The sequence below is a fragment of the Phyllobates terribilis genome, unplaced genomic scaffold (genome assembly GCF_046119375.1).
Source record: "Phyllobates terribilis strain yellow unplaced genomic scaffold, ASM4611937v1 Scaffold_3__8_contigs__length_932513732, whole genome shotgun sequence".
NCBI classification, from domain to species: Eukaryota; Metazoa; Chordata; class Amphibia; order Anura; family Dendrobatidae; genus Phyllobates; species Phyllobates terribilis.
Window position 1 is genome coordinate 186971145 of NW_027362763.1, and position 20332 is coordinate 186991476.

Sequence of the window (20332 nt, forward strand, 5' to 3'; positions counted from 1 at the left end):
ACAAGAAAATAAGGCTGTTGTAATATCACCATTTCCTCCAGAATTGTTCATGAATGGTCTTAATTATAAATATTTGCTTTTTAGTCACACTGAGTAAAATAAAATGCCATACTGTACTGAATATTCCTTTTCACTATCTCTTCATGTTTTTTAATAGGTGGATGATTCCATTGGAAAAGTGAGAAAATGTTTGACCGTTGTGCTGAATATTATCGTAGACTGCTCCAAAGAACTGCTAATAATCGCTGATAATTTGGATGATTTTCACAGAAAAGCCACCATTGCCAATGTCACAGGAAGTTTAGCGGGAATTGCTGGAGGCATCACAACCATTGCAGGGTTCGCTTTAGCCCCATTTACAGCAGGGGCATCTTTGTCTGTTATTGGTTACGGGGTCAGTGTTGCTGCGGTTGGAGGAATTACAGGGGCATCGGCTTCTATTGCCGATACTGTAAATATGAAAAAGAAATGCAGCCGAGTAGAAGAGATTGTAAAGGTAATTAATGCAGAGATGAATGAATTGGATAAGGCTTCAAAAATATTGGATTCATTAATAGCTCACATAATGTCTCAGCAAAATATACTAGAAGGTTCAGAAGCAGCCAGGGCTGGGGGGAGACGTTTGTATGCTGCAATTGCAGTTGGCACATTGATTCAGTTGGGCAAGGTGTCAGCCGCTGCGGCTCGAGGGATGCAGATAGCAGCTCGGTTTTTCCAGGTATTCAGACTCATTTCAGGGATTTTTGCAGCATTATTTATGATTTTTGATGCCCATTTTTTTGCTGAAGGAGTGAAGGAAATTAATAGTGGGTGTAAGACAGACGAGGCTAAAAAAATAAGAGAATGTGTTGTGGAGATTAATAAGGTACATGAAGGTTTACAAAACTTAGATAAGGAATTGATGCCACTTGCACCGGGGTGTAATTAGTGCTCACACCATGGCAAAAAAAAGAAATAAGATAAAATAAAATACAATATGCGCTAAAAATACTCTATAGGTCACTTGGAGCCTACTTTTGTTTCTGTGTAGATAAGGTCCAACTGTGCCATCCTGTCCTGGATAATCATTTTTTGCCGGGATCTGTTTTTGACACTCCACAAAGAGTGTAGGCAGTGTGCCGGCTGGTCACATCTGTGTTAAGACTTGTTTGAAAAAATTCTGAAGCGCTGTGTCCATGTGACGTCACCAAACTAAGGGCTCTCTCTCAGGAAAAAAAGAGTACCGACTGTCCATCCAATGCGTTTCTGAGGCTCCGACCTCCTTTGTCAGGGATTATATTCACAGAAAGTGGTAGTTCTTTTATAGGTCTATGTCTCTCTATATCAATGTCCAGCACCCATCTATAGCTATGTTTTATCAGGTGCCAAAAATCCACAAAAACAAACAAAACCCACCAGGAAGACCGATAATATTGGGTATCAATTGCCTCACAGCTAATCTTTCTGAAAATTTAGATAATATTTTACAGAGGTGTGTACCAAGGATTCCAACCTATATTAAGGATACCAAAAATATTTTACAAATTTTAAGAAATATTCAGTGGGAATCACATTATATCATGGGGACATTAGATTAGAAATAGCATCCCTATATACAGAAACAAAGGTAGTCTTCTAGTGACTATACAGTATTTTTAGCGCATATTGTATTTTATCATTGACATAAGTCTATCACGCATAAGGGCAGCAGCTTTAAATTACAATACATGGAGGCATGTACAATACCGGGTGCATATAATTTTAAAGTATATATCCAAAAAAATAAATATGTTGGATAAAGAATTGAACATTTGGCACAAATTTCCTGTTAAGGTTTACAAGGGACAAAGATCTTTATTCCAATCAGTAAACAGCTACAGGTAGCTTCTATTGGATCACTTCACTGCATTACAGATTGCCATTGGAAACAACAACATTGTATTTATCTCTGTCACCAGAAATTCCTATAAAAGAGAACAAAGGAGAAGAAGCCAGCCATTAATCCTGTGAATCACTAGTTTTTCACTAGCACATACAATTCTTCCAAATTAAAACAGCATATCAAACACCAGAGGAAAATAAAAAATCCTTATACATGTGGCCTAAGCCAACAATATCTGCAAGTTCCCAACATCAGTGATTGCCATGTCTAAAGCAGTGTAACATCAGCAATCTGGGGTAGGATCAGAAAAATAAGATAGCAGTGTAATAGCAAGTCTGTATGCAATAGTAACAGTCAGACCAAAATACATACATAGGAAAGGGCTCAGATTGTGGAAATACCTGCCTGTGTCCATTTCCTCCTGCTGGAATGGAGCCAGGCCTCAATCATTAAAGAATGGCTGTTGACAGCCACATGCATTAGGATTCTTCATTTCCTATTGGTGTTTAATATTTAATGCGTTGCCTTAATTTATGGGAAACAGGTTGTTCAAAGGGCTTCACTATGGAGAGTTATGTAGGCTAAAGTGACCTGCGACCTGCAGAATGGCAAGATGACGCATTGAACAAGTCCAGGGCGAGAGAGCAATGTGATGACATCATTGCACCTCTGGCGTCCTGCGTGTACCCCATTACAATGACATCACCACGTTGATGTAGATGTTAATATTTTTAATATTTAGGGGAACATTTTACCATCTAAAGGGCACAAAAGAGGCATTTTACTTTGTAAGGGGCACAGTGGGGCACTAAGAAGAGCATGGTTTTGGTGCCACATAACAGGTGCTGTATTAGGGACACATACGACAGCAGCAGACTCAGCATTGAAGTGAGGAGTATGTGCAAGCTGGGAATAGATGGGGACGTGCTGGAAATGTAAGAAGTCAGATATGTCTTTGTTGTAAACTCTGCAAACGAGACGTGGCTGGAAGAAATTGTCATGGTGGTTGGGGACAGATGGAAATGTCAGGAAAAGTGAATGACTCCATCAGAAAGAAAATCAGCTGTAAGTCACTATGTATGCCTATACTGTAATCTCTTATGTTCTATAGGGTTGATATTTACCACCATATTGTCACTTCATGGTGGTAATATCAGTCTTGGTATTTGGATAGAGATTTATTTTCAACATCACTGTCATCTGCTTAGGTTCCCGTATGCTTATGATTGGGGTGCACAACCGTAGTTGTAACCATGGTTACTTGGTTAGGGACCACTCAAAGGTCCCACCCTTCCCGAGCTGAATGACAACCTGTTCTCTGTGCCTCTGTTATGTATCCATTGTTAACTTTTATAGGAATTTCTCACAGAGACATTTTTGGTGTTTCTTATTTCCCATTAACTAAAATGTGACCTTTGAAAGCATATGTTTAATGGTTAAATTGCATATCTTCATCCTTTGTATTCCTGATGTTATGGTTAATATTTTATAGCTTGCTTTGATTATTATTTAAACAATTTGCATCTATATATCTGGCTTTATATCTATGTGTCTTTGTATGCTCAATATATGGTAAATTCTACATTTTAAAACAGTAAGACAGGATATAGGTTTGCTGATTCTGAGAAACTGTGTAAGCTGGGTCACAATAGATAAAACTTTTTCCTTAGATTTCACAAGTTTTATGAAATCAAAGCAGTAGGACTGTTTAGTAAACTGTTTCATGGCTTAGAAGCGCCATATAGGCAGATATTATTTCTAAGTAATTCTTCTTTTTCCTATTATGTCTTCTTTTGGTAGTGATGTCATACTTCAGGTTTTACTTACTCAATAAAAGCCTCCGCCTCTATCAGGAGGGTGGACAAGCCTTGTATACCAACTGATTCTTTTGTGTATATTTTAATCTCCAATCGATCGCCATCCTGAATTTGGTCAACACTGGCAAATGTTTGAGACCCCTTTTGGCTCTTTTAAAGAGGGGGTTCCAGTACATGGTGCCGGAATCCTGGGATTGTCAAAACTGTACCTCCTTTGGACCCAACTGCAATGACCTCTCTGGGAACTACTGAATAAAACTGTGGTGAGAAACCCATGTTGTTACTAATAATTCAGTGTTACCTAGAGAGATCCGGGATGAGTAATTGGTGGTCCAAACAAGACAATCTCTGTTTTACTTTTGCCAGTGTTTGAATTTTGTGTGTATAATTGTAGTCTATTGTATGTTTCAACTTGTCAGTTGGAAGATTGTTATATGTGTCTTCGTTGTCTATTTGACTGTAATGTCTGGAGTGATGCTGTTGTAAACAATAAACAATGAGGATCCAAGAATGTGGGGACAGACTGATATTTGAATGACCAATAAGTGACTGTGGTCTCTGATTGATAAGTGACCCGTTAGGTGGGTTCCTTCACATGTGGTGAAAGAAAAAATGGTCCTATCATAACCAGATCAGGCAAGTGTGATGTCTATAACAGAAAAATCTTTCAAGGTAAAGTAGTACTCTCAAAGTATAAAAATCTCCTGTAAATTGATAAGGGCACCCTCTTGAAAGGGGCGCTGATTGCAGCCTTAGCCTTAACACAGCAGGAGGAATTATAGTGATTATAGGACTCTCCACAATCACAGTGATTGTGGAGAGTCCTTTACTCAACCTGCGGTTCGACATCTTCTCTCCCCTTAGGGGAACTATGGTGCCAGAATAGCCAGCACTAATTTTCTCTTCTATTGACACTATAGAACTTTCGCCCAGGGCTTTGTCTTCATCTTGCGTACTCCATCCTGTCTAGGCCCATTCCTTTTAGGAGTTATAAATTCTGGGCCATAGTGCTGGGCATCCTCTCCCAGGATCTGTCTCTGTTAAATCCCTCTGTCTCTTAGTCATTTCTCCAATTTTCTCTCCCGGACCACACTATCTCTGCTACTGTCTCCTCTCACTGCTAGGGACACCAAAATGCGGCACTGCTCACACCATAGGTCCTTTCTATATGCAATACAGGACGTATTTGTTTTTTTTGCCACATGGACAACCCATTGTGAACCTACATGTAAATTTCTGGACTACCACCTCAAGCCCCTCGTGCAACATCTTCCATCATATATCTGGGACTCCACGGACCTGTTGGTAAGACTTCAGGATATATAGTTTGATCAAGACATCATCATGGCTACGGCCGACGTGGAGTCCCTGTATACATCAATTAAGCACAAGGATGGCTTGAGGGCAGTAGAATTATATCTGGAGATGACCAGATTGGACCACCATCTGGTAAGGTTGCTACTGCAACTCTTAAACTTTGCACTTAGACATAATTTTTTCCTGTTTCAAGACAGAATATAGCTGCAGGAGAGAGGGACTGCAATGGGAGCATCTTGTGTGCCCTCATATGCGTGCTTCTTCCTAGGTTACTGGGAACACAATATTATCTATCCACATGGTGAAACAGGAGCGGTCCAAATGTGGGTTAGGTTCATCAACGACCTGTTCATCATATGGCAGGGGGAGGTTGATCTCCTTAATACATTCCTTCAGGGACTTAACGAGAATTCTTGTAACATCAGGTTTACCTATACGACGAGCCCTGAGGGAATAGATTTTTTGGATTTGAAAATGAAGAAGGAGGACGGTGGTATCATTGCGACTAATATCTACAGGAAAAAGATGGCCATTGAGTGCGAAATCCTCCCACCCTCCACAAGTCATTAAGTCGATACCTACTCGACAGTTTTTGAGGGCTTGACGTACTGTATATGTTCAACCGATGTACTATTTGAAAGTCAAGCCGATGAATTTAATAAACGTTTCAAAGCTCAACATTACCGCAAAGATATCATCCAGCAGGACTTCAACAGAGCGAAGGCTACTCCAAGGGATCAACTCTTAAGATCCAAAGACAAGAAAACAGACCAACAGGTGACACTCATTACTCCCTACCATGCTCAATGGAGGGAAATGTACGATATATTTAATAGATACTGGCCTATCTTACTATCTGACCCAATTCTGAAAAAGGTCATATCCCTCAAACCTTCAATATTATCAAAAAGGTCCAAAACATTGAATGACATTCTAGTAAGAAGTCATTACATTCCTCCGCCATCTCAAAACATGCTGACTGCCTCCTCTGCTCCAAGAAGGGGCTGCTACTCCTGCGGATCGTTTGGTGCATGCCCGCAAATAGATAGGGCTACAGATTTTTTTAATTCATTTAGAAGTAAAACCTATAAGATCTTCCAGTTTATTAACTGTCGATCCACTGGGGTTATATATTGGGCTATTTACCCATGCAAACTTATATATGCAGGCCTTACATCTCGGGGGCTTCATGTTAGAATACTTGAACATATCAGGGATATAAAAAATGCCGCAAAATGTGAGAAATTAGAGGAGATAGCAATGCTAAAAAATATCCCAAGACATTTCAAGGATTATCATAAATGTAACTGGAGATTACCACATTTCCGGGGGATTGACAAAGTGAATCTTGGGGCCAGAGGGGGTAATCTCAAGAAAATGTTGGAGAAAAAAAGAAATAAAGTGGATTACCACCTTGGATACAGTCAAACCTAGAGGGCTTAACAATATGACTAGCTTTGCACCATGTCTCACATAACTCATGACACTGCTGCCAGGCGTCAAAGATGGAGGAGCTCTATGAATAATGCACGCTGTAATATTGGTTTTAATTGCGTTATCTGACATATATATATGGGATCATCTTAAAACTATATGAGAGTATGACTACCTAATTGCTTATAGTGTATATATTTGGCTGAATGGCTAGTGATTATGGCCATTTTTCAATCACTTTGACCATAATATACATATTAATGAACTATGGTATGGATAAAGGTAACATATAGAAGTTTGAGCAATGTACTATTGTTATATTTTATAATTATTTGTTTGTTAATTTAAATCCATATTAGCTGTCACACTCACTACTAAAGCCTGCAATAATTGAAATATCCACAAGAGGGCAAATCTGCTCAGAAAATAGGATAAATGAAGGATGTGAATAACATGAATAATGAAATGAATCTATGACTTACAGGATGGATCTGATTATACCGCCACATAAGCTTTTTATTCCTCTATGCAAGATATTCATTGCCAAGATGTTATAGGCATATAGATAGATGTTGCCCTTGAGCAATATGCTGCCCTATGAGCTCCTGTGGGTGTGCATCATTGCTGTGTCACCGCAGCCTTTCCCTCCCTGCCCGGCGTCAAATCAGATATCATACTGCGCACGCATGCGCGGAGCAACTTCCGGGACACCGGCCAAGGGGGGCGATACGTGGTGGGCAGTGGCGATGCGCTTGCTATCACAGGATATCCACATGGCATAACCGCGCCTCTACCCTCTATCTGATGACATACAGATGTAGAAACTGGGGGGGGAAGCGATGCGCGGAGGGCAGTTATAGATGTCAATTACCACACAGAATGGTTAAAGATGATTATATCCCCCCCCACACTATATATGTTGGATAACACACTGCCTCAGTAAACCCTGATGAAGCAACACGCGAGACGCGCGTAGGGGTACTGGGCAGTGTGGTCTATACATTATAACATGTCACATGGTTGGTACTATTGATTTATATGATGTATATCAATTGATTTTGGTTATTAGCAACCACTCAGTGGTATTGTAGCTGTCATGTACCTAGATGATAGGTACATTATGAATTGTATTGTCATCTTACTCTTGTAATTATATACACTGACATATTGGCTGCTATACAGCATACCGGCTATAGATATTGTTATATATATATGATCTATGTATTGATTATGCAGCTATAAATTGTTTATATCAGTGTACCCACTGTGGTAAAGCGACTTGCTTGGCGGTATGCATAGGTAAACAAGTGACACTGTCTCTTTAAATTTTCAGCTGGTTTATTTAGTGGCATAAACCAACGCAAAGTTCTTGAAACATAAACATAGCCCATCTGGCATAATGGCAACACTAACTGAGATAGTGTATAGCAAAGTCCTTGCACCGGCCACAGTCTGGCCACTCAGGATTAGCAAAAGAGACCCACATGGTTCAGCTTAGCACAAACCAGCCGGAGCTCCTCTCTCTGGAGCTGGCATCCAGGTACTGAACACCTCCTGAGTCAAAAGGCTGTCTCTTTGTAGCCCAAAATAACGCCCTGGAGAGTAGATAGGGTGGATGGCTCCCTCCCCGCACTTACATGTGGCGCCCCTGAGGGTTCGACCGCCACAGGGATGCTGCACTTCTTTAATGGAGTGTGGTGTTATTCCTCCGAGGTAAGGCCAGTGTGATAGTTGTGACCTAACCTTTTGCATCCAACACCACACTTCTCCACCAGAGGGAGCTGGTATGCACAAGGTGCTGCTCCCCTGGTTATAGGGAGACTGGGGAACACAAAGTGGTAGGAACCAGTTAGTGGGTGAGGGTGGAGGACTTACAAGTTAGTTACACTTTAGATTTCATATTTAATAGAGTGCCATCTTTGATCTTGGTCCTTAGTCTAGCCTTTGCTAGTCTGTCGGCTGTCTCTGTGCTGTCAAAATACTGTGTGTAATGTGACCTCCCTCCGGGAGCGCAGATCCTGTGTGGGCCTGCACCGGTAAGGGACACAGCCCTCGTACCCTGGCCTTGGGACGAGAGGTAGGTTGCAGACAAGGAATGTCTCAACCCGGCCAAGGACCAGGATCAAGAAGGCCCGGGAGCTTTAGAGTTTGGCTCCACAGCAAATGGGTCCTGGGGAGGATTCAGACGGAGCGGAGTATGCCACCTGTCCTCGCCTACCTGATATATTCAGAGGGACTCCGGCTGCAAGAGGGGTACCGGCCCCCGACACCCAACCTTGTACTCCATGTCCTGGACGGGAAAGCCCAGTTAGGCCCTGAGGATCCCACCGGGTATCGGATGGAGAGGAATTACCACCCGTACTCTTGTTCTGAGAGGAGCTCAGAGGGAGACCCGGCCTATCTACACAAGCACAGACGGGAAAGGGTGAAGTCTGTAGTGCAGGAACACTCTGGTGTAGGGTCGCTACCGAACACTGGACTTTCTCGGAGGTAGTCGGACCCCCGTCCCTGGTGGCCGCAGGACTCCGCGGGGAGCAGGGAGTCGCCTTCCCGCTGTCATCTCTAAGTGAGTAAAGCCTTGGAAGTTCACCTCTATGGCCTACGGACTGTTCATTATGCGCCATACCATGCGACGCGGTGCCCGTACTCCCCGCACTACTACTACCCCCCTCCATCCTGTTTGCCTGCCCTGAGGTCTTGCTCCGCCTATGGGGAGCAGTGAGAACTTAGGCCGCCATGACACCAGGCCTTGGATGACTGCAGCGGCACTGGTGACCCTTCACCAGGCACCACAGGTGGCGTAGTCGTTAAATAAGCCACTCAACCCGGACGAGCCCACACCATCTCTTTCTAATGTGACGGCCCTGAGCACGGGTCGGGCCCAGGCCACAGCTGCATCCCATCTCTCCATCACAGGGCCCAACACCGAGTCCCCCAACACCCAGGGTAAAACACGGGCTTCTCTGAGTAGAGGCGTCACATACACACGTGGTCAAAATTGTTGGTACCCCTCATTTAATGAAAGAAAAATCCACAATGATCAAACAGACCATCAACAGAGGCTTCTTCTCTCTGTGTTCTGCAGCCTGCTCCTCTTCAGGTTTTTTTGATGTGCTGCTCCCAAAAATATGATAAACTGGATATAAACACAAGCTATCAATCACATCAGAAGAAAATGTAGGATGGAGGCAGTGGCGTCATTAAATCCTAGACCAGACTCCCAAGCAAATTCAGACCTCAGACTTCACCAATAAATAAATACAAATACCAGACCGAACCTTAACCCCTTCACCCCGAGCCTGTTTTCACCTTCATGGATGAGCCAAATTTTACAATTCTGACCACTGTCATTTTATGGGTTAATAACTCTGGAATGCTTAAATAGATCCAACTTATTCTGAGATTGTTTTTTCCTGACATATTGTACTTCATGATAGTGGTAAAATTTCTTCGATATAACTTGTGTTTATTTGTGGAAAAAAAAACAGAAAATTGGCTGAAATTTGGAAAATTTTTACATTTTCAAACTTTTTTCATTTTTTATGCCTGTAAGGCAGCTACCGGACACAAAGTTGATGGGAGGTATGTGTCACAGAGATGGTTGTCATCTGTTATGTGATCCTGGAAGGTTGCTCTAGTGCACGTAAGCACTAAGAGGATTGTTTGGTGCATCCGGGACCAGGTTTTACGGGCCACTTGAGAGACGGGTGGGTCTGGTTGCCAACATACCTCACCTCTGGGTATGGTTAAGAAGTTAAAATGGAGTCCTTTGTTTGGCACATGGTCTGTGTATGGAAGAAGAAGGCCTCCCGTGTATTGATATCTCCAGACTGAGTCAATGTACTGGAAGCTATCCAACCTGTGTGCCCACAGGTCTGGCTGACCAGAGACGTTGCCTAAAGGACTGTTTAGTTTTGCCTGCACTAAAGTCTGTTTGTTTTGCTTTTGCTTATGGACGGTTTATGAGGTAATAAACCGATATGGACATTTAAATGAAAATGCTTCCTGTTTAACTCACAATGCACTCAAGTGAGTAGAAACCTTACAATTGGTGTCAGAAGTGCGGGCAGCATTCCCAGCAGATACGTGTGACTGCTACAAGACATTTTACATATCCTGGGTGAAGTCTAGAAAAGAGCGAACGTTTCAATATTCGGCTCGGATTATGATCTCCGAATCTGCAATATTCGCTGATTTATTCGTCGAATATTCGCCGAACATTACAGAACGCCATAGGATTCAATGGGGGGCAAAAACAAACGCATATACGACACCTTCAAATGGGTCCAAAAGCTGCCAAAACACATCAAATTAGGGGTAGACACCAGGAAAGTGCCATCAATTGACCTAGTGTACAAGTACTATAATTATTATTAATACAGCGACATTTATTTCGTGGCGCTTTACATGTGAAAAGGGGTCACCGATTGCTACAAGAGGAGAGAAGAACCTGCCTACAAGGGCGCAAAAACAATCTAAAAGGGATGGGTGAGGATACAGTAGGTCAGGATACAGCTAGTCATGCAGCGGTATGCTGAAGCGAGGGTTACCGCAGATTGTATGCTTGTCAGAAGAATTGGGTCTTCTTCAGCTTCTTTTTCAAGGTTTCCACGGTAGGCGACAGTCTGATGTGTTGGGGTACAGAGTTACACAGTAGGGGAGATGCACAGGACAAATCTGCTGAGAGCCTAAATGTAGGGAAGCTTCCAGGAGCTCACAACTGAGCAGATTAACCCCTGCACCGATTATTATGAAGGCAAAAGGCTTCTAATGAGTGCAGGAGTGTGAGGAATCAGACGCTGCAGTCTTCTGGCCTAGGGTAGACAACCCTTGCCGCCCCTGCGAGCTGCAGACCTGCGACAGGTGCTGGTCACTGCTACGGTTGTGGCTAAGGATGCAGTGCTCATCACGGTTGCATCACTCCGTGTCTGCGCCTTAGGATGCAATGTAACCTCTTCGTCTTCCTCCTCCTCCACCTCCTCAGATGAGCTACTTAGCTGCATGCCTCTGGGTTCACACCAAGGGGGATCTACAACCTCATCATCATCCAATGTGTTATCCCATTGCTCGCCATGAGAGTCACCCTCTTCCTCCTCTTCTTGCCCTGATAGCACAGTACAGTCGAGGGTCAGGAAGCTGCTCAGACCCAACCTTTTTTTTTTCCTTGTATGGAGAACAATGTTTGCCCGAAAGAATTTTAAACTGAGATGTATTCTGATTTATATACCAATTTGGAGTTTATCATGTTTGAGTATCCCTGTGTAGAGAACAATATCTGCCCAAATAATTTTAAGCTGAGATGTAGTCTGCTTTATATACCATGGTAGAAAGAAAACCAATTTCTATTTTATCATGTGTTCCCCTATGAGAACAATATCTGCACCAAACAATTAATTTCAATAGAGTATAAGTATTATAATGTGGATCGACACCTCTTCCACTATAGCCAACCCAGTAGATGGAGACTCAATCAGGATTCTCCACACTTTCAAAAATTATTGGCAGACACCAGCAAAGTGGCATCAATTTCACTACAGTACAAATAGTAGAATAAGGAACGATACCTCTTCCACTACAGCTAACCCAATAGATGGAGACTCAATCAGGAGTGTTCATGACTCGCCCCCTGGGCCATGGGGCACTCGGAACCGGGCAGTAGGGAGACGATGGGGGTAGTAGTGGCGACCCGGTCCCGTGGCTCAGGGTGGTCAGACCAGTGGCAGTCTTTTAGGTAATGTCCGACTACGCCACCCGTGGATTGCGGTTATTAGGAACCGCCGCTGCAGGGCAGACCGCAGGGGCCGATGATGTATGCAGCTGGGATGGTGTGACTCCCCACGGGAAGAGTGCGGCCCCAGGGCAGTGTAGTGGATGGTGGGAGGGATGGTGGTGAGAGTCCCAGTACGGTAGTGCCGGAGGAGCGAAAAAGCACACAGACAACGTACTGCAGTCCAGGGTCTTTACTCACGGTTAATATTCAAGTCACTTCTGCAGGGAATGACTGCCCGAGCCGTGCGGCGTCCACCAGGTGAGGGGCTCGGTCAACTCCCAGGCAGCTCAGGAGTATGGCTCAAGACCCCCTTTTGTCCTTTCTCTGGCCTGCCTCACCAGTGACCCACTTTTGTCCAGCTGCCGCGGACTTCTGCGGTTAAACGTGGGCCCGTCCTCCGCTGTCCTATATGGTGCCTTCCTAGCAGGTTTGATGAGGTGTCGCACCAATAAATGATCACAACGTCCGGTCTTTGGCTGAGGGTAATTTCTCCTCCACCAACTTGGGATCCAGCACCCTTAATCTGCCTGACCCTTCACCCTGTATTCTCGTGGGTTCTTAGGGTCCCTTCCACCTTCTTGTTCCTGAGCCCTTCTGTTTCTCTCTCTTCTCCTTCTTTCCCATTCTGTCTTCTCCTCCTTCCCTTGGCCTCTTCTCCAGGCCCACTTCTCCTTCTCCTCTCAGGCTCTGGCCTTTTCTCTAGGCCTGCCTCTGAGCAGAGCTCCTACAGAGCCTCTGCTCCCTTTCTCCTCTGACTGGACTTCTCCTCACAGACTGAACACTGTTCTAAGATGGTGCCCACCTCTTATACCTCCCTCTGACCATGAGCCCAGGTGACCAGCAACCGATGGGCTCCTACCTATGCTCAGGAACCAACCCCTATCTGCCCCTACAGCACTGGGTGTTCCACCCCCCTCCCCACTCCAGACAGGGACATAGTCGGTCGTGCCTGCACTTCTGTCTAGTGGGAGCACCGTTGAGCTGTCCCTCGGAAATGGGGTGTGTGTGCTGTATGCAGCTAACTGAGCCCTGGTCCATACTCCATCCTTACCTGGGAGTGGAATACCACACCTCTGGCAGAGGTGCAATACACCTGTAGCGGCCGAACCCTCGGGGCGCTACATTCCCCCCTGGTAAAGCACAGCACGTCCTCGGGCTGGAAAAGAGCAAAAACAATTAAATACAGGACATGCAAACTTTTTCAAAACTTTTCACATCAAGAAACGAGCAACACGGTTCAGTTCCCTTTATGGGAAACACTTTTCTTTTCACTAAACATTATGAAAACACTTTCAATACTTCCGGAACTCTTTTGTATAAAACATCTTATAAAACTCTTGCATTATCACCTAGCAGCATATAAAACTTTCTCATGTCAAACATTTTTTTTTAAGTAAAGCACATTCTTGGATTCTTGGATCATGGCCGCGGTGCAACTTGCGACCAGGTAAAGGTGCAACAGTCCAGTTAATCTTGAGGTAGACGTTGCGGTTTTTGTATAAAACCAGTAGGGGGCGCTTTAGGAAGCGCAACTATATACAGGGGATTGGCCGCTCTCAGTCCTCGGCCAGTTGGAAAGGGGGAGGGGAATGGCTGCTCACAGTCCTCAGCCTGGTAGGAGGGTGAAGGGATAACGTTCACACAGTTCCATAACAGCAATCAGTTCTCTGTACCCTGACGGGTAACTATTTACACAGGTATGTGGCTACTTACTAGTAGCGATGCCCTCCGTATGCTCCTTCTTCCTCCTCATATGGTTCTTCAGACCCGTCCGGGTCCTCTTGGCTCTCCTCATAGCCATGGTGTTGTAGTTCCTCCTCAGTGAGCCGATGAACATGTAGGGCGTACGGTCCTTTTGCGCCTACGTGGCGGGTGAAGGTGACCACATCACCAGGGTACAAGTCACAGCCTCGGTGTCCCTCAGGTAGATGACTCTCAACGTCCCTGCGGGTCACAAAGACGTCGCCTGCGGTTTCTGGGCCCCTGATGAAACCCCAGCCGTTTTCCATGTGGAATTTGACTATGGTCCCGGTGATTCAGGGACCGCGGGCTGCTCGGGGGTCTTGGCGGGCCTTGCGTTTCTGTTCGGCACTCCGGGCCTGCAGCCGCTCCTCTCTGACGCGCCTCTCTCGTCGTTCCCGCTCAAAGGTCGCCAGTTGTTGATGACAGGCCTTCAGACGACGGACCGCGTCTGCCCGGGTCTCTTGAGTGAACCCCATCAAGTTCTCGCCGGCGGGGTCCCACTCAAATTGGACGTCCTCCAGTGGGGGTAGGGTGACCTCTACGCGTTCTGGAGCCGGTATCAGAGGCTCGCGCGGGGGCTGGGTTTTCCATGGCTGACTGCTGGTCACTTCAGCCGGCCACTCCAGCGGCAGTCCATCCGGACCGGAATGATGTGCAATCAGGTCCACACCCAGCCGTGGTATAGTAGAGGGACCTGATCTGGGAGCAGCGCCTGGGGGCACTCGGCCTTGCGACCAGGCCGGGGGTCTCTTGGCTGCACTAGGTGGCAGTCCCGTCCGGGACAGGGGCGCAGGCTGAGCAATGGCGCCCGGGTCATCCAGGCCTTGCGACCGGGCCGATGACGCTTCTCGCTTTACGGTGCCCGGCGTCAAGGGGCGTGGCGCCGGGCAGGGCGTGGCCGCGGCGCTCACCGCTTGAGGCCTAGCTGGGAGCAGTGGCGGCGCGGCAACAGGTGCGGTGAGTGGGGCTTCGGGTGCCGCGACGGGGGGCCGGGGCAGGCTTGCGGTTGCTGGGCCTGGGCTGGTGGCGTCCCCTTCACTTGCCTCAGTCCTCGTGGCTCCCTCCACGGCGTCGCCTCCGGTCCTCTCTCCTCCTGCGCCGTCCTCAGAGGCAGGCAAACTCCGGGGTGCGGTTGAGGCTTGTCGCTGGTGGATTCCAGCCTGCCAGGCCAGTTCTTCTCTCCACTCGTTGAGCGCACCCCGCTGCGCTTGGACCATCCTCCTCTCCAGATCTTCCAGTGCAGCTTGCGCACGTTCCGGTTCCCGGGGGAGCTGTGCTAAGACCTCTGCTAAGCTGCAGGGCGGTTCGGCCCGTAGCAGGCTTCAGGCCAGGAGGCTGGTGCTGCTGAAGGCGTCCATTCCCGGGTGCGGTCTGTCTGGACTGATCCAGACCACCCCCTGCCCCGCAGTTTTCTTCTCTTTCCGCCCCCATGGGGGGTGGTCCTGGGGCATTCTGCTGACAATCACTCTCAGGGGCAGCCCCCCCACGTTGACGGACATTTCTATAGCCGTGCTCATGGTTGTTGGGGGCGGGCTTCCTCTTTGGCGCCATTCTGGGACCCGGCCCACGATGGGAGGCGGCCTCCTGTGGTCTTTTGGCGCGCACATTATGGCGCTTGTTCTTCTGGGGCGGGCGCCATCTTTAGTACAATGAAACAGTCTCTTTTCAGGCGCACAGTACCCGTTGTTAGCGGGCACGAAATCCTGCCGACTATGCCAAAGCTGACTCGCCCCCTGGGCCGTGGGGCACTCCGAACCGGGCAGTAGGGAGACGATGGGGGTAGTAGTGGCGACCCGGTCCCGTGGCTCAGGGTGGTCAGACCAGTGGCAGTCTTTTAGGTAATGTCCGACTACGCCACCCGTGGATTGCGGTTATTAGGAACCGCCGCTGCAGGGCAGACCGCTGGGGCCGATGATGTATGCAGCTGGGATGGTGTGACTCCCCACGGGAAGAGTGCGGCCCCAGGGCAGTGTAGTGGATGGTGGGAGGGATGGTGGTGAGAGTCCCAGTACCGGTAGTGCCGGAGGAGCGAAAAAGCACACAGACAACGTACTGCAGTCCAGGGTCTTTACTCACGGTTAATATCCAAGTCACTTCTGCAGGGAATGACTGCCCGAGCCGTGCGGCGTTCACCAGGTGAGGGGCTCGGTCAACTCCCAGGCAGCTCAGGAGTATGGCTCAAGACCCCCTTTTGTCCTTTCTCTGGCCTGCTTCACCAGTGACCCACTTTTGTCCAGCTGCCGCGGACTTGTGCGGTTAAACGTGGGCCCCGTCCTCCGCTGTCCTATATGGTGCCTTCCTAGCAGGTTTGATGAGGTGTCGCACCAATAAATGATCACGACGTCCGGTCTTTGGCTGAGGGTAATTTCTCCTCCACCAACTTGGGATCCGGCACCCTTAATCTGCCTGACCCTTCACCCTGTATTCTCGTGGGTTCTTAGGGTCCCTTCCACCTTCTTGTTCCTGAGCCCTTCTGTTTCTCTCTCTTCTCCTTCTTTCCCGTTCTGTCTTCTCCTCCTTCCCTTGGCCTCTTCTCCAGGCCCACTTCTCCTTCTCCTCTCAGGCTCTGGCCTTTTCTCTAGGCCTGCCTCTGAGCAGAGCTCCTACAGAGCCTCTGCTCCCTGTCTCCTTTGACTGGACTTCTCCTCACAGACTGAACACTGTTCTAAGATGGTGCCCACCTCTTATACCTCCCTCTGACCATGAGCCCAGGTGACCAGCAACCAATGGGCTCCTACCTATGCTCAGGAACCAACCCCCATCTGCCCCTACAGCACTGGGTGTTCCACCCCCCTCACCACTCCAGACAGGGACATAGTCGGTCGTGCCTGCACTTCTGTCTAGTGGGAGCACCGTTGAGCTGTCCCTCAGAAATGGGGTGTGTGTGCTGTATGCAGCTAACTGAGCCCTGGTCCATACTCCATCCTTACCTGGGAGTGGAATACCACACCTCTGGCAGAGGTGCAATACCCCTGTAGCGGCCGAACCCTCTCGGGCGCTACATTCACATTTTAAAAAGTTAGGGCCTAAAACCACCAAAGTGGCATCAAATTCACTAGAGTATAAGTAGTATAATAGGGACCGACACATATTCCACTACAGCCAACGCAGCAGATGGAGACACAATCAGGAGTGTTCACATTTAAACAAATTAGGGCCTAAAAGCTTAAAAGCTTGTTTCGATACTCCAGCATTAGCAGCTCCCTTTCCAGGGCGGGAAGCATCTAGCAAAATTTTCTCTTATAACGTGGATCTAACAGAGTGGCAACCCAGTAGTCAGCATTATTTCGAATCCTAACTATACGGGGATCATGTTGCAGGTAGTGTATCAAGAAGGCACTCATATGTCGGGCTCTTCCAGGAGATCCAAAGGCAGGCTATATTGATGGCTGAATAACACTGACACTTGTTTCCTCCGTCCCCTCCTGCCAACCACATTCAACAGAGAGGGGATGATTATCCTCTTCACCTTCTGACTTTTGCTCACCCATGACCTCTTCCTCCTCCATTTGTTCCTCGGCTCTTGCACCTTCACTAACAGTTTGTCTGGTATCACCAACACCCGTCGATTGCAGTAATCCACCATCACTTGGCATCCGCCTGTGTGATGACAGTCTGGAACTTTGAGACATTTTTATCCTTTCCACATCCTCCTCTTCTTCTCAGACAAGCACCTACTGCAGCAGGCTATTCAAAGTCTGCTCCAGTATACAGATGACTGGAATAGTGATGCTGATGACGGCATCATCAGCACTGACCATTTTAGTAGCCATTTCAAAACTGTGAGAAGGGTGCAGAGATCCTTAATCTGTGCCCACTCTGTAAACGTGATATGCCCCACGTCCATACTGCATTTGCCCAGGCTATACGACATGACATACTGCACCAGGGCTCGTTGCTGATGCCACAGTCGCTGCAACATGTGCAGAGTGGAATTCCACCGTGTCAGGACACAACGCATATCAACCTGTTAACTGACATGGACAAAGCCCTCTGTATCGATGCAAGTCGATGACATGGGTGGTGCGAACGGTGTAAGAGAGCACACAGCTTCCTTGCTTTCTGAAGCAGCTCATCCAGGCACAGCTTTCTTAGAGAAGTAATGGCGACTGGGCAACTGGTACTGGGGGACTGTGATGACCATCAGCTTTCGGAAACCATCTGTATCTACCAGGCGGAAAGGCAGCATTTCCGTGGCTGACAGATTGGAGATGGTGGAGTTCAACCTCTTAGCTTTCTCATGTGTAGAATTAAACAATCTTTTACGTGACCACAACTGTAGGACCGAGGGCTGTCTGCAGTGCTGAGAGAGGACGGAGTACGGTGAACGGGGAAATTGATGGATCGTGAGTGAGGTGCAGACGCAGATGTATAAGAAACATGTGGTGTGCTTGGTGAAACAAACACAGCAGGCATGTCCGCTTCCGTTACAGCAGACGGACTCTCACTCAGCCTGACTGGAGCGGGAAGAGAATTGGAGGTTCTGCGGTGGGTGACCTGCGTGACAATACTTGGCACGGTAACAGAGGAGGAGGAAGAAGCAGCGGATGCGGTTGATAGGGCACCTGATGGTTGTTGAGGTCCACTGGTCTGCATTTCAGTGCAGTCAGATTGCCAGCGTAACACATGTTGATTGCGCATGTGAAGATTCATGCATGTAGTAGTCAAATTATTGCACTTTTTACCTCTACTGAGTTTTTATCGCAAAGTTTGCAGATAACGTGAGTTGGCTCATCCTTTGCGGTGACAAAAATGCCCAGGCTAGGCAACCCTTGCCGCCCCTGAAAGCTGAAGACCCATGACCGCTGCTGGACATAGCCACTGTTGTGGCTAAGGATGCAGTGCTCCTCGTGCTTGCATCACTTCTTGTTTGCGCCGTAGGGTGTAAGGTAACCTCCTCTTCTTCCTCCTCCACCTCCTCAGATGAGCTACTCGGCTGCGTGACTCTGGGTTCACACCAAGTAGGATCTTCAATCTCATCATCATCTAATGTGTTATCCCATTCCTCGCCCTCAAAATGACCCTTCTCCTCTTGTTGCCCTGACTGCACAGTACAGTTCGCATGAGCCTCAGGTATCTGAGTCTCATCAGGATCACCTTTCTTCCCTGTTGTTAACGCCTGGTGACAAGGGTCAGGAACCTGCTCGGACCCTATTTCGTCCTGCCCCGAATCCCACCTAAAAAAAATTTGGGCATAGATGCAGATGCTTTCCTCCTCTTGACTCTGTGAATGTTTGGAGTACACTTCTGATGCCCATGGTATAGGATGGGTGAACAGTTCTACAGACTCACCCATCTGTGGTTCACTACAGTCAGTTGGGCTGTTGGACAGTTGTGACGGGGGGGGGGGGAGCAAGGGTAATTGGGGTGCCAGCTCTGTGGACTGTACTGTGTATGATGTTGAGGTGGAGGAAAAAGAGGAGAGGCCACTTGAAGCAGCGCTTGCCATCCACTGGAGCACCTGCTCTTTCTGGCCCTTATCAACAGAGCATATTGCTGTGCTGCTGCCAAAGAAAGGGAATGAAGTAGCCTATCCAGTAACAGAAGTGTCAGTTGTCTTCGGATAGGACATGATGGTATTGGTTCACTAGTGCTTTCACTAACATTACCACATACCCCACATATACCTTGAACACCAAGCCTATTCCCCCTTCCACCACGACCTCTCTTTTTCCCACTCATGTTGCTCAGATACTGTGATAGGAGCATGCTATTAGCAAAACAAAATTAGATTTTTTCCTGTTCAACAGCTCTGAACACACCTGAATTTCAGTGGCACTAAATGACAAGGTAAGATATGGCTTGCTGTATATCGTTACTAACAGAAGAAAGTATTTTTTTAGTGTGGATGAGGCTTGTATAACATACAAATTATTCCCCAAATTATTTCAAACTGAGATGTCCCCTGCTGTATAGTGTTAGGAATAGAAGAAAGTATTTTTTATTGTGGATGAGGCCAATATAACATATAAGATATTATCTTATTTCAAATGGAGATGTCCCCTGCTGTATAACGTTAGTAATCGAAGAAAGCATTTTTTTACTGTGGATGAGGCCTGTATAACATAGGAGATATGCTCCGAACAATTTCAAACTGAGATGTCCCCTACTGTATCACATTAGTAACAGAAGAAAGTATTTTTTTATTGTGGATAAGGCCTGTATAACATAGGAGATATGCGACGAACAATTTCAAACTGAGATGTCCCCTGCTGTATAACGTTAGGAACAGAAGAAAGTATTGGTATTTTTTTAGCGTGGATGAGGCCTGTATAACATATGAGATATTCTCCAAACTATTTCAAACTGAGTTGTCCCCTGCTGTATAATGTTAGAAATCGAAGAAAGTATTTTTTAGTGTGGATGAGGCCTATATAATATACGAGATAG

At 46.9% G+C, this 20332-nt stretch overlaps 1 protein-coding gene across 2 annotated transcripts in view; it reads left to right on the forward strand.

Annotated features, from left to right (window-relative positions):
• The window catches only part of LOC141258988 (apolipoprotein L3-like), a 174522-nt gene extending 170826 nt beyond the window's left edge, over positions 1-3696 (forward strand). For both annotated transcript variants that reach the window (XM_073674339.1, XM_073674337.1), the window contains exon 4: positions 158-3696. In XM_073674339.1, coding sequence (XP_073530440.1) covers positions 158-928 — 771 coding nt within the window. In that variant the 3' untranslated portion in view covers positions 929-3696. The remainder of the gene's footprint in view (positions 1-157) is intronic.
• The last annotated feature ends 16636 nt before the right edge of the window (positions 3697-20332 follow it).